The 14,614-nt window shown below is 35.1% G+C and overlaps 1 protein-coding gene across 1 annotated transcript in view; it reads left to right on the plus strand.

The window, feature by feature from the left end:
- Positions 1-14,614, plus strand: part of LOC102801021 (uncharacterized) — a 47,155-nt gene that overhangs the window by 21,206 nt on the left and 11,335 nt on the right. The window contains exons 42-73 of the mRNA XM_085501119.1: positions 1,129-1,276; positions 1,532-1,564; positions 2,057-2,233; positions 2,491-2,706; positions 2,985-3,134; positions 3,298-3,680; positions 4,145-4,301; positions 4,659-4,817; positions 5,615-5,671; positions 5,787-5,864; positions 5,994-6,008; positions 6,110-6,300; positions 6,505-6,664; positions 6,762-6,943; positions 7,210-7,320; positions 7,520-7,580; positions 7,738-7,781; positions 8,059-8,163; positions 8,473-8,518; positions 8,709-8,861; positions 9,019-9,039; positions 9,205-9,402; positions 9,757-9,989; positions 10,277-10,391; positions 10,595-10,845; positions 11,211-11,372; positions 11,490-11,600; positions 12,187-12,244; positions 12,528-12,560; positions 12,697-12,951; positions 13,355-13,665; positions 14,320-14,476. Coding sequence (XP_085357245.1) covers positions 1,129-1,276; positions 1,532-1,564; positions 2,057-2,233; positions 2,491-2,706; positions 2,985-3,134; positions 3,298-3,680; positions 4,145-4,301; positions 4,659-4,817; positions 5,615-5,671; positions 5,787-5,864; positions 5,994-6,008; positions 6,110-6,300; positions 6,505-6,664; positions 6,762-6,943; positions 7,210-7,320; positions 7,520-7,580; positions 7,738-7,781; positions 8,059-8,163; positions 8,473-8,518; positions 8,709-8,861; positions 9,019-9,039; positions 9,205-9,402; positions 9,757-9,989; positions 10,277-10,391; positions 10,595-10,845; positions 11,211-11,372; positions 11,490-11,600; positions 12,187-12,244; positions 12,528-12,560; positions 12,697-12,951; positions 13,355-13,665; positions 14,320-14,476 — 4,531 coding nt within the window. The remainder of the gene's footprint in view (positions 1-1,128; positions 1,277-1,531; positions 1,565-2,056; positions 2,234-2,490; positions 2,707-2,984; positions 3,135-3,297; positions 3,681-4,144; positions 4,302-4,658; positions 4,818-5,614; positions 5,672-5,786; positions 5,865-5,993; positions 6,009-6,109; positions 6,301-6,504; positions 6,665-6,761; positions 6,944-7,209; positions 7,321-7,519; positions 7,581-7,737; positions 7,782-8,058; positions 8,164-8,472; positions 8,519-8,708; positions 8,862-9,018; positions 9,040-9,204; positions 9,403-9,756; positions 9,990-10,276; positions 10,392-10,594; positions 10,846-11,210; positions 11,373-11,489; positions 11,601-12,186; positions 12,245-12,527; positions 12,561-12,696; positions 12,952-13,354; positions 13,666-14,319; positions 14,477-14,614) is intronic.

Here is a 14,614-nt window from a genome sequence, read left to right on the forward strand (position 1 = left end):
CCACAATTTCACGCTACTTCAACAATGTTCGCGTAGAGACGGGAACCAAAGAACCAAAAAACACTGCAGACTGTTTTGCTTCTATCAGTCCCACATCACGTATTGGAAAGGAATTATCTCGAAACATGTGTTGGCTGCAACGCATGGCCATATGCATTATTTTCAAAGAGTAAGGTTGCATAAATAGCTCAACACAGATGACTAGTTGGATAAGGTTTCAGAATACAGCAGTTTGTGGATATAATTGTGACAAATCAAACGCCCAAGGGTTATTTTCTGATCACCAACACCAATACACCTATCATCTTAGGGGGTTCACAAAAGGCATTACTACTAAGACTTTGTCACCTCGACTGAATTGGTGGGCCTTTACCTTCATATCAAACTTCTTGTTCATAACAATCTGGGACACCTTAAGATGTCTCAGGGGCCACCCCGGCTGCTTTAGAAAGTCGTCCCCGAAATGTGTGTATATAATCTAGCAAAGCTTAAATCTCTGTATATAATTTTCGGGCAGCAATACATATGCCGACTGAACTGCAGATTTCACACTCTTATCGGAATACTGCTCCTCATTAAGGGTGGGACACACTTCAAGAGCTTTGCCTTTGAATAAACTATATTCAAAAATGTCCAACAACGTTCAGGCCATGCAAGTCGTTTGGCAATTTTACAACTAATTACTGTATAAATTTGACACAACACTGAATATATCTCAACACTGAAGATTAATCTGTATTTACTCCCGACGTGTACGTTGTGGGTGCAAGTGCCAGTCAAGATGGTATATGTACATTATCTAGAGGGGGCGCCAATAATGCGCGTTCCTCATTCAGTGAATCCGATCCGGAAAACACTAGTAAAAGTAGGGGCTGGGAAAAGCTATTATAAATGAAACGGACATTGTATAATGTAGAATCTAAAAAATGTTCACTGGGAGCAAATGCATAACATCCAGTTGAGTTTTTAGTGAAAAAAATAAATACCATCATACACAGTCAAAGTCATATCACTGACTATACATAATTCCTGTATATTGCATCCCACCTTGTCAGACCGCTTCGCTAAAACGAGATATATAATAGCACACCACTAAACCTTATTTTGTACTTGTGTTTATCTTTACAGGCGTTCGTTGGTCCGAGTGACTCGGAGACAATTAGACCAATCTACTTTCCTGTTATTGTGATTGCTACTGGGTTGAGAATCAAACCACTAGAATGGAATGGTGGTATAAGTTTAAGAATACAGATAAGAGGATGTCCCGTCAATATATGTGAGTTGAGTCGTCATGTTTTGAAACACGTTAGATATTTGTGACTTTGTAGATTATGTGTGTTAGTGTCACAGAAAAAGGGAAGAAGAGAATAATACAATCCTTCGTATTGGGTATTCAGTGTTACTTTATATGTTTTGTAAACCTTAAAAGCAACAAATTGCTCGTTACATAGTATACACTTGTCAGAAACAGTCAAATCAATGGTTGCATATGTATAATGACTAATATCAAATTTCTTTGCGTTCGTTGCAGATATTGACACGACGGAATCGTCAACCTCATTAGGTAGGTTTTTATATGACATCTGGATGTCACACTTTAGTGATAGAATTTTAAGGCTATACTTCTCTGTATCTAGTCCCATATATTACATCAATATTTAAATTGTGAATATGAATTTGATCAATCGTGCGAATAACATGTCAACAACACCTTGTTCACCGATCATTGTATGTAATTGTTTTGAGAAAACTGGTTGTATTTTAATTTTATCGGGAATTATATCGCAAATTCTATTGCATTTTGATGTCTTGTTAAATCCAATGTTGTTAATAACACCACTGTCACAATCTGTCTTTGCCAACAAGAAACTATTTTTGGTCACATCAACAATCCGTAAAACAAATTGTTACTTGTAACGTGAATATTACCATATGAAATTTAAATAAGACAACATTCCACACAAATTTAAAAGCACATAAATATACCAAATGCAATTGCGCCTACTATTCATTTTATATCATGCTTCACAATCGTTTTTCGTCTTTCTATTAACAGGAGGCAATACAACAACAATAGTGACTGCTACAACGTCCGAAGAGTTTAGTACAGAATCGTCTGTGGTTACAACGTCCACCATTGAAACTACATCGACACCATTCTTCACCACAACTATTATAGAAACAACAGAAAAGAGTACAATGTGGCCCAGTACTGGCGAGACCTCAACAACCGGTGATTATTTTATTCCATATATTCGAAAATTAAAATAAATAACAATGATAGATGGCATATACGGCTGACATTGAAATTCTTAAGACATATATATCTATAACAAAGAATATAGAACAGAAAATTTGTTTAATTTAATTACCATACAGGTGGTTTCAATTTTTCAGTGTATTGTCATTGTAACTTGAATGTGTGATTATATGACAGTAATATACGACGTTACTGTAGGTGGAATAGCAAATTGTTTTTTTTTATTACAGAGATGACATCTCCATCGTCAACGAAAATGACCACGAAAGTTGTATCTTCATCTGTACCTACTGTTAGTAGCCAACCAACAAGATCAAGTACTGAAATTACTACAGTAGAAACCACAACTGAGGGTGAAACTACTCTACAAACTACTACGTATGAAAGTACTACAACAATGGTTCCGACTACTGCTTTATCAACTACTTCTGAATCAACTACATCACGTAAGTTCGTTTCATGACCAGTTATTGTGATATTTTCGAATACAGTAATGAATATTTCATGCTTGTTTCTTTTTGCGAGACTGATTTGGTAACGTGTGTTGCACTTCCAGTATATATACTGAAGCTAGCTAATTTCTTCCACATATATTTAAAATACATGTGTTAATTTTTGGCATATCTGTAACTGTGACGTTTTCTCGTGCAAAATGACAGACCTAAACTCTACATTGGTGTTTATAAAATGTAAACAATTTTTTTTACATATATGTCATACACAGTTCCAATCAATACAACATCAGTCAGTGCTACTACGACTGAAGAGTTAAGTACTTCGTCATCTGTTATTACAACATCATCAGTTGAAACTACAATGACACCATTCATCACTACAACTGTGGAAAGAACTACTGGCGTCACCGTCATAATAGGTCAGTATAGGAATTGCAACATAAAACTTATCAATAGTATATATTTTGACTATTTGCCAATCGTCAAGTAACATACTTATGTTGTTACGTAATAACTATTCAATTAGAACGAACATTGTGATAATAAATAACGTTCATTATTATAAATGTCTTATATACATAGATTATTGCGATGAAGATATGCAAGCAACAGAAGTAGTTTTAATTAGCGCTGAAGCATCATCTTGGGAATTTGAAAGGCATCCATCAAACCTTTTGAATAGTCCACCTGGTCCATGGACGCCTTCAAAACACGACACGGTACAATGGTTAAAGCTCACATTATTAGAAGCGACACGAATTAGTAGTATTGGAACATTCGGATATATGGAAGAAGATGACATCGAAGAATTTGTTCATAGATACACAGTTGAAGTATCCAGTGATGGAAGTGACTCCTACTGTCGTCTACATGCTCCTCGACAAGGAGATCCTGCTTATCTACCAACTAACTGCGAACCTAAAGATTATCCCAGTTTGCTTGACGAGGGTTTCAATATCGAGGAGGTATGACATTTGGTTTATAGTATTCTGTATTGAAGTTTAATCAGTCAGCGTAACTTGCTCATTCTTGCACAGGATTACCGTCGATTTCATATAATTAATATATCATGCACATTTTGTAAATATACAAAGTTGAATGATTTTATTGCCATGAGCACTATTCACATAATAACGCATATCACAAAACGCTGGATAGAACAATGACTTCGTTGGACTGAATATGATTTCGTATATGTATTTATGTTAATCCCCAGTTTTTTCACACAACAGTAGATAGTACAAGTGGCTAAGCTGAAGGGAAAGTAGTACTATGCCGTCGCAATGGGGAGTCAATCACTGGAGTCGAACCAGTAATTTCCCTGTTGCGAAAATACACGTTTAACTGTTAAGTCACTCATAAAGTATATCTGAATTTTTGATCAACAGAATGAAGTAATAGTTCGTATTTAATGTAATTAATTCCACAGATGTTTCCTGGAAACACCGATGCTACCACTGAAAAAAGAAATGCTTTGGACGAGAACATTGGCGAAATTTATGTAATGATGATAACATTTACAGGAAGTGATGATAGTTATACCAACAAACCGACAATGATTGTTATACTGTATACATGTGTGGAAGGTAATTTGCTCATATAAATAGCATAATTTTGTAAAATGCATCTCTTTCAGTCGAAAAGTATTTCTTGTTCGTCTCACGATTGTAAAGACATTTTTCCCTTACCAATAAAACAGATGTGGTGCAATTGTCCATAGGAGTGTATAATAATTCGATGATACACTATTTTCTAACATTTCTCCCCACGTGTAATGCTGACCGGAAAATATGACCTCAAACAAATTATATATGATAGTTATGTCAAACATGCCAAGGGTAAAAGATCCATTATCCGTTGTGATATTTTAACAATTAAAATGGTGATCTCAACGTGTTCTCTGTTTAGAACGCTTTTTGGTGAATTACTGATTTTTTTTTCAGTGACAACGACAGAAACCACCACCCACGAAGTAACTTCTATTATACCAACCACCACATCATTGTCTACAAGCAAACCAGTCTCGACAACTACATATACAACTGTAATAACGACTGAGAAAACAACGCCCGAAGGCACCACAACCACACGTGTCATGACAAGTAAGACATACGTCTTACTCTCTTTATATTTTATATTTATTCATCTATAATAATTATTGAAATGCACTTGAAACAAGCTTTTTAAAAAATTATGTAATCTTCAAAATTAGCTGCGATATTATTCACAATTAGTGTAGGTAATTCATGTTCTTAATAGCCTCAGATCCGAAATCTTAGTTAGGAATCCGTTTTTAACACAAGTTATCTTTATGTTGGTTATGTATGTACGTATAGTAACGTTAATGGTTTGTTTTATTTGTAAAATACATTTCGGGTCATTTCAGCGTGAAGCATTGTACTTGTATCATGTGCAATTGAAATTGGTGTTATTATGGAAATGTTGCATCAACACACTCGTATTATACACCGCATTAATTAGTGTGTGAATGTAGTGTGTGAATGTAGTGTGTGAATGAATATAATAACGCTGAGATAAAGGTTTTCATATACACACCGCTTGTAATGCGGAAATCACTTAAGTTATGTCATGTTAAAAACAACAGGCAAAAGTATTATTAATTGAATATTTCTTCTTCGTAACGAATACACACAAATGCTGATATATGATACTCATTTAAATATTTAGATATATAAATATTGCAAATGATCACAAAAACTATATTATCAAATCACCAAATTGTTGACACAGAATAATTATTGGTATAACCAGTGAGTTTCATATCAATAGTAATTAAATTTTACATTTATTAAGTGTGTTTGATTACAACAAAATAAAAAAGACAAACTATATGTCATAGTCTAAATATGTGGTGCTCTTGTTTTCGTTTTGTAAACAGGTACACCAAGTGGATCACCATCACCACCTTGGTCTACAACTTTGTTCACGTCATCGGGTATGTCAACGTGTGTGAATTATATGACGACGATTTAAACTAAATACACATTCGGTTGTCATGGTGATCGTTGTCTAAATGTGTATTGATTAGTTTTTTTTTATATTTCTTCCAGTATCACCATACACTACTGTTTCGTCTTCATGGGCTTCCACGACACAACAGAGTACAACAAATCCACCAATAACACCAGGTAAGACAAGTTTAGGAAACCTACTTCAGTAATATTTAGTAGTGAACGTCCTTTAACGCACTCGATAACATTGATTAAATGTAAATACTCATTCTAATATTCTATTCAATATTTTGTTTACATTTTTAGAGACAACAACACAATGTAAGTATCAAACATTAGTGTCGAAAACCACTAATACAGTATTTACGTTTAGTTTTTTTTAATCATACATGTCTAGCAACATAATTTATATTTCGTTGCAGTCTGTGCACCACCATTTGAGTACAGGAACTGTGGATGTGACCTACATTGTCAAGATATGGCATTGGATCCGAATAAACAATGTGAATTATGTCAACCCGGATGTTATTGTCCTGCTGGCATGATTCTAGAAGGAAATCAGTGTATTGAAATAGTCGATTGTCCTTGTTATTATGATTCTCAATTGTATAAGGTAACTCCAATGACATACTTCCCACCAATCCTCATTAATATAAATTGCACATGACTTTGGTGACCGGTGAATCTAACTGCCACATACAGCGATGTACGACAATTTTAAGAATGATTGCTGTTAATTATTAATGTCCTAAAATACTAGGACATATTTTAGAATCAATCTTTCTTGGTACATTACTGTAACATTTCTTCTTCGCAGTTTGGTGACATGGTTGTGATTGATGAATGTCATAGTAGTATGTGCGCCATTCATACTGTACGCATTGAAGAGGAAGCCTTCACATATTGCAACCTCGATTGTGGACCTGGCAAACAGCTTGTAGAATATGGGGAGGAAGAATGTTGTTACTGTATTCAAGGCAAGAATTGTAACGTTTTTCATGTTTCATTGCATATAATAATTGTTGGAGACATAATTATATATTTCTGAATATGAGTATTTTTATTCGACAACAGAATGCCAACATGGCCAGGTATTTATGGAACAGTGTGCTTGTCTGAGGACATGTTCAGATCCAGCGATTGAGTGTCAGATCACGACGTGCCAACCCGGGTGTGCTTGTCCACAGGACATGTTCTGGGACGGGATGGAATGTGTTGATACATGTACATGTGAACACAATGGCGTAAGCTATGAGGTACCGGTTTATATTTAACTAATGACACTTTCTTTTCAACGCAAGTAAGATTTAAGCTTTGCGAATTTCAAAAGTCCTTTCGCGTCTCAAAAATTATTGGACATGAAGAAAACCTGATCATCTACCGTCTATTATATAATTATAAGTTGTGTTTGTGGTGAAGGATATGTTGATTTCGTCCATGGGTTACATGAAATACTTCCGTTAACATTTTCTCACTATATTCGTACTATAATCTATTTTCAACAATCTATTCTCAACAAAAGATTGGCGAACAGTGGATTCCAGACGAATGTACTATCTGCACTGCAAGATGGTCAAGCACAGCAGAGTGCTATACAGATTGTGGTGAACATTGCCAGAAAATCTGTGGCCCGGTAAATATATGTCATTATCGAGATTCAAACAAACAATTTCATGCAAAACAACAGTCATACAAATATCGGTAGTTCACTTTATATTGTGCATTGTGTTTTTTTACTACTATGATGTAGTGTCTCAGGGTACACGAGTTAAATAACATGTAGGAGTAAATCACTCATCTTATTACCCCTACTCATTATTTATTTTATTTAGGACGAAGAACTCATCAACGAAGGGGCCGACGATGGTATATGTTGTGAATGTGTGCCCATAGGTATGGTATACTAGTCTAAGCGGTTCCAGAACGGTCAGGCAATGTTTACTTAACATATAAGGGTAGCTTGTCAAAAACCAATTTCGAGTTCTTCACTCAACTAATTGATCACATGTTTAAACTATGCGTTCAATTATATTGTTTTTTATTCACGTAGATCGATGCCATAAACAGGGACAATCACAACTTGACTATATTGCGGTTAGTATTTTTTTGTTTTGTTAAATGTATATAATTAGTTATATAATACTGTACTGTAATAATATAAACGTAATAACCCTTTGTTGTAAACAAAATATCGTTCTCTAACTGGACACCATATTCTGAACTGAGAACAACATCCCATAGCTGAGTATACTATTCTCAACACAACATTCCACGAGAATAACCCTGTCGCCAAGCAAACACAGTCAGTACGTGATACATTGTGAGCATACAAACACTGAATTGAAGTAACAACATGTACAATCTATAACAGGTCGGAGACATATGGACTGTTGACGAATGTGAAAGGTGCGAATGCCTTGAAGCTGGAAATATGAAATGTACAGTGACACAGTGTGCAGACCCACCATGTGCTTATGTAAGTACATTTTCTATCTGCCATTACGAACAGCATTTCAGTCAAAAGTCATGGTGGGATATCTCCTAACGAAATAAAATTAATGTGCAAGAGCAAAGCGTTAATGAGGGTTGGGAAAAAGATGATCAAGGAACATGTGCCTTCGACGTGGCCTGGAGCGACATCGACAACTTCTGTTTGTGGGCGTTCCATAAATAAACCTGGATGCCTATTCTTTGCAAACGACTATAAGGCACCTCATGCATATAAAAGTTCAGTGTATTTAACGATTGTGATATTATATTACATTCCGTACACTTACTTTCACAGGGCGAAGAAGCGTATATGGTGGAAGGCGTGTGCTGCCCTCTTTGTTGTAAGTTATATATAATTGCACAATATAACTTATTGAAAATATATACGTAATGCATATAACGGGTGTTATATTTCATCTTAGACTAGTAAACAAACCTACCAAAGTGTGCTGTGCTTTAATCATTAGTTATTATGCATCAATTATAATAAGCAGTTATGTGATTAAGAATATATTATTGTACTTATTGTAGCCCATGTATCAACTGAGTTGCCGAAAACAACGATACACACATCTACTGTGATGGCTTGTAATGAGTTTGACTGTGGTGATGGTCAGTGTATTCCAATAGAATATGAATGTGATGGACAACGAAATTGTCTAAATGGCCACGACGAGGAATGCAGTACGTACCACAGTTAACATGACCTAGTTAATATAGTTTCCGTACATATAATTATACTACAGAATTCAATATCGAAACACATATATATTTTATATATTTTAAAACAAAACGTCGTAGTTGGATAACTAAGATTGTGTAATATTTTCTCATCCCACAGCGACACCATTCACATCAACAAGTGAGTAATTTGCAAATATCCAACTATAACACTACTATAGTCAAAATTGATGGATACATACATTTATTTCTATTCATGTAGTATACTAGCATACAATACAGGCATCATAGTATTGTGTTTAGTAGTAATTTAGTAATTCTACTCATTATTTTAATGTATCGATAGCGCCTGTGTGTGGTCTAGAGTGTGACTGTTTTATCAGTTGTATTGGATCGTTGAGTGGCCAGTGTTACCCGGTGTCATCATGTTCATTTTGCGAGTGTGGTTTTGGTAAAGAATCTGCCTTTGGATTCTGTCTTGTGCGAGAGGAGTGTGCAACGACTGCTCCAGTGACTTCGGCAATGCTGTCCAGCACTGCACCAGGTAATCAGAATAATGAATTCTATTAAATATTAGTCTATTCTCAAACTTTTGTTTTCATAGGAATCATTATGATAATAACACATCGAAAGTTGTGATCATGCCTGGTGTTTTTACACGTGTTATTATTTTCTAAAACTAGTGACTAGTCGTTTACCAACATAATATACATGGGTGTTAGGGTCACTGGGAATTAAACCTTTTAACAACAACCAAAGTATCATTATTTTCCCCAGAGGCTATAATTAAACACTTTATATAGATATCCTCAAACAGATTACCAGAAATTACGGCATTATTCATTACACATGCAACTATAAACTGACCAATTGGGCAATATTTTGTTTCATTGAACAGATTGCAATGTCTTCCTATCTTGTGAACAACAGAATGGTTTAACAAGTAACCCGCCCTTTGAACCACTTGGTGCTTGCTTATTCCATGATGGCTGTGACAGTGGCATTCAAGACAGATTCGGTACAGGACTGAGGGATCTGATTGGCTGGGAATGGAATACAAATATGTGTGTTACTATTGAAACTAATTGTCCAGTGTCTGCCTGCCAACATATTGATGGATCATTATATCCTGTAAGTTATCATTTCATTTCCAACTACAGATATATTTGCAAGATTATAATTTCCCAAACAAGATATTTATTCTTCCCTAAAGGTTTGCTGATTTAGCCACCTCAAGTAATCAATCAAAACAATACACAAACAATAAAAAAACAATGCATTTCATTAAAGAATATTGATTTAAACTAACCTGATGTCAGACTCGTTTACCTGTCTTAACTTGTATCACTAGTAACAGTTAATAGTAATTATATACACAACGTTAGTATCACGACCTCTCAACTCATCTCAATTTTCAGGAGGGGTATGTTATGGACGTTGATTGTCAAACATGTACATGTACATTGATGGATAGTGCAAACTACCAATTTGACTGGAATTGCGTAAAAGACGATTCTCCAGAATGCAATGAAGGTAAACTGATGAAATCGAATATAGTCTAATTGAATTTGTGTATATTTCAATCTATACTTCAGACATTTATCTAGATTGTTTTATTGTGAGATGTTTCTGATACCATTTCCACATGTGTATTTACTAATATTTTTAACCGAACGCATAAAATTAGTTTCACTTGATTTGTTTCCAAAAATTAACCAGTACGAATTGTATCACAGTTTCCTGTTTTAGGAACGACTGTGTCTATTCCCCATCATGTGGAGAATACAGACTTGGATCTTCTATCCCAAACGATGCATTAATGTTGGTGTTCGACAATGGATGCTGGGAACCTGATGAGTGCGCATGCCCACCCAATACACACCTTGACAGCTCAGATGGTGGTGTAGTACTATGGGACAGTCAATTGTGTATAGTCCACCCTACCAATTGCCAAGTTGGCTGTGTCTATGGAAATGAACTAATTGAGGTAAGCTTGCCAATTTTCACATTAATATTCTTGTGTAATTTATCGAGGTAATATTTACATTCATGTCTTTCGATCTGCAGATTTTGATAGTTATATATCATATATGTTAAATTTATTATGTAATTCTTCTTTTGCGTATAATTAATAATGGCGTTTAATTCTTGGCTTGAAAAAAATAAGCAAAACATCCCAACTTGATAATCAGTTATAATTCAACAGGATACCTTTTATGGCATGCAACTGAAATATTGCTAGTTAAATTACTGGGATGACTAGTTTATTCATGTCAGCTAAAAGAAGATATATTTATGTGCGTATTATTGTCGTACCACGTATTAGTTAGCCATTAATTTGCATTTATTCAGGTGAACTCCGTAATAAATCCAAGCAAATGTGATGAATGCATTTGTGTGGAACACTATGTGAACGGTGATTACAGCTACGAATTGGTTTGTAATAATGTATGTTCTACAACACCTGGCCTCACTACAAGCACCTCTGTGATCAGTACAACGCCAGTGTGCTCGGTTAGTATAATCATCATATTCAGAGATATGTTCGGAAATATACGTGTTTAATCGTCTTAATACATGTGAAATATAAATGACATTGTAATCAATTATCATAAATATGTTCATTGTCAGAACGACGATTTCATTACCCATGCTGATGACTGTACTCGATGCTTCTGTGATGTGAACACAGGCCAATACACTGAATGTGAAGCTTATTGTCCGATAATGCAATGTAATGAGGTAGGTTGACATAGTTCATCATTTGTTGCGATACATTCCGTGTTGATTGACTTATGTTATATATTGGTTGTTAGTTAGTTGTTGGATGGATGTAGCAATTAATTAATTGGGTGCAATTATGGTGTTTCTTGGAGGGGAGGGCCTTTTACTGTTGTGTCGTATGTTTCTATATTCATATATAGATTGAAGTACTGCCCAAATAGTGAAATAATTATGAATAATTTAGATGAAACTGTTTTTACGCTATCGATATTATTGCTTATTTATTTGACTAAATTCTTTATATGTCTTCTTCTGATATTACTCGGCAATGCGTAGATATATTCATTTAGTAGTGAAAAATAAACATTCAATATAAATGTCGTTGGTAAATAAGTGCATCAAAGGAGACACATATATGACGTGATCGCATGATCGCCGTGTCATTGCATGTCATTGGCAGATGTAAATATATAGTGTCATACAATGAAATCATCATTATTGATGTTTTAACAAATCCACATCGTACGATTATAATCATATGCCAGGCTATAGCTGCATTTACTTATAGAATATAACCATTGTTTTTGTTTTATGTTAATAATAGAATCAAGAGTTAGTGGAATTTATCCAACCTGGTACTTGCTGCTACTGCCAAAATATACGTAAGTGTCATACATAATCTCGTATTCATTCACGTATTTGTGATTGTTGGTTTTGAGTCTACAAAATAAATACGAATAAACTAGGACAAAACTGTTTATTTAACATGAGATGAACATTCAGTTGTAACCACGTTTTGAATGTTCATGTCATGAGTGAGAACGATAGACATTATAACCATAGTGATCAACTGCACGGACCATTTGAATGTATCAAATTATTCGTCTACAAATATTACCTTACGACTATTTATATTGATACTCATTATTCCTTTTTTCATTTCAGCTACCACTCCTTCAGTTACAACAACGCAAGAATGTAAGTTTCCCTGATATTATTATTGTTTCGATTGTCACAAACATGATACAGAAAAAAACTGTTTATTTGTACAATGGCAATTCGGTAACATACAATATATACATTGATGTACATCGTGCTGTTCCTATTTGTCTAGACCTTCCATGTGGAGAATTGTGCTACTGCTATCTTGACTGTGGTGGTGATTTCAGTCAATGCGAAGAGCCAATTGAAGGTTGTGCTACAGATGATTGCTATTGCGATTTCGATCGAGCTACAGGTAGAATGAACAATGGACAATGTGTTGTTGAGCCACATAAAGATATGTGTACTACCTCGGCTACAACAGTGAAGCACACAACTGTTACAACATCACCAGTCACTACGACCATGCCGATCACATTCCAACCAGGTCAGTGTCATGCACGCATGTATTTTTTAACAGTATACACAAGTCAATGATTTTATTAGGTAGTTGTTGAAAAATATATGCCGAAATATACATTCCAGTCTCATTGACCGCCAGGATCAGTGTCTAATGGAATTAAATGGTGGCATAAATTGCCGGTAGAGGTCACCATGAATTGTTATGAAATAAGCAATTCATCACGAATATTAAATATTAAAGGACATGACATTTTATTGCGATATATATATCTTATGATATTTACCTTTTTTATTGTTTTCTCCTTTATATCTTCCCGTAAAACCAATGAGGTAACAGTTTTCTTCGCCTCGATGACAGTTGATTACTTGCGTCTCTGTCAACAAACTATTAACAATTGTATTTGTTATTTGTCACACATTTATCATAGATTGCAACGATCCGTTAGTGGGACAGTTGTCGGATGTCGGTTACACTCTATACGGGTCCTCTGAGGTACCCGACAGGTCAGCACAGTCAGCTTTTATTGATAGCAAGGCTCCATGGTCTCCTGATTCGCTTGATAATGCACCAGCATTGTTTGTACACTTCTATCAACCAACACATCTTACTGGTATAGTCTTGCAAGGATTTGGCGAAGAAAAAGTTACAGCATTTCAAGTTTACTACAGTAATACCGGAGAGCCCAATGACTGGCACCCAGTTACCAGTGGACCATCTGCTCTGCCAACAATTGCCAAGGTAATATTGCCCAATGTATTTGACATATTTTAGCTTATTTGTTAGGGTGTGATTTTTATTTATATACTGCGCTACGCTCTGGCTAAAATCATAAAGTGGAAGATATATATCTGAGAGAATTGTTGAATTTTAAGTAACCTAACTATACTATAAATGATTCCTGTGTTTACATTAGGCATGAACAAAAAGATTTATTTTGTAAAAGATCAGTATCATTTAAGTTTTTTTTCTCTAAATTGTCAGTGCGAAATTGCCGAAATGTACTCCTAATCAAATTAAACAAATTCACAATCATTGATGAAAATAATGAAGTTTCAGCATGTTATATATCTCCAGACCCAAATTCAATATGCTCAATATTATCTCACTCTTCTTTGTTGCATAGCGCGGAAAATGTTCAATATAACCAATAAAGGGCTTCACAATTTTTAGCACTTTATTGCGACGAGTAATGCGACTAAAATGTCAACTCCAATACTCGTGAAAACCATACTATGAAGAAACATGCGTTAATGCTATTTCGACCACGTTCTACAAACCGATAGCATACAGTGTCCTTCTATGATATGCATTGATGACAGGTATATACTCACAGAAGTGAGTTTGAAAGATATGTTGTGCAATGGGTTTGATACAAATCGCACTTGTTTCCAGATCTACCCTGGGCTAAAAGGTGATGCTAATATACCAGTGAAGCGCGTGTTACCAATGGACCTTCCCCCTGCAACCTACTACAAGATTCAACCAACACCCAATGGTTTTGTTAACAGAATAAGTATGCGAATACAATTGCACGGGTGTCCAGAATTAGGTATGCTTTCTCAACATCAAGTTAGGCTTGTGTGTATTTTCATTTCACTGCATCGCAGATGACAAAGTTGCTTACCGTCGATTGGTAAATTTCTGACTCTTTTCTATTTACAGTGCCAGTTATGCAACAATGTATAAA

The sequence above is a fragment of the Saccoglossus kowalevskii genome, chromosome 7 (assembly GCF_978046115.1).
Source record: "Saccoglossus kowalevskii chromosome 7, keSacKowa6.1, whole genome shotgun sequence".
NCBI lineage: Eukaryota > Metazoa > Hemichordata > Enteropneusta > Harrimaniidae > Saccoglossus > Saccoglossus kowalevskii.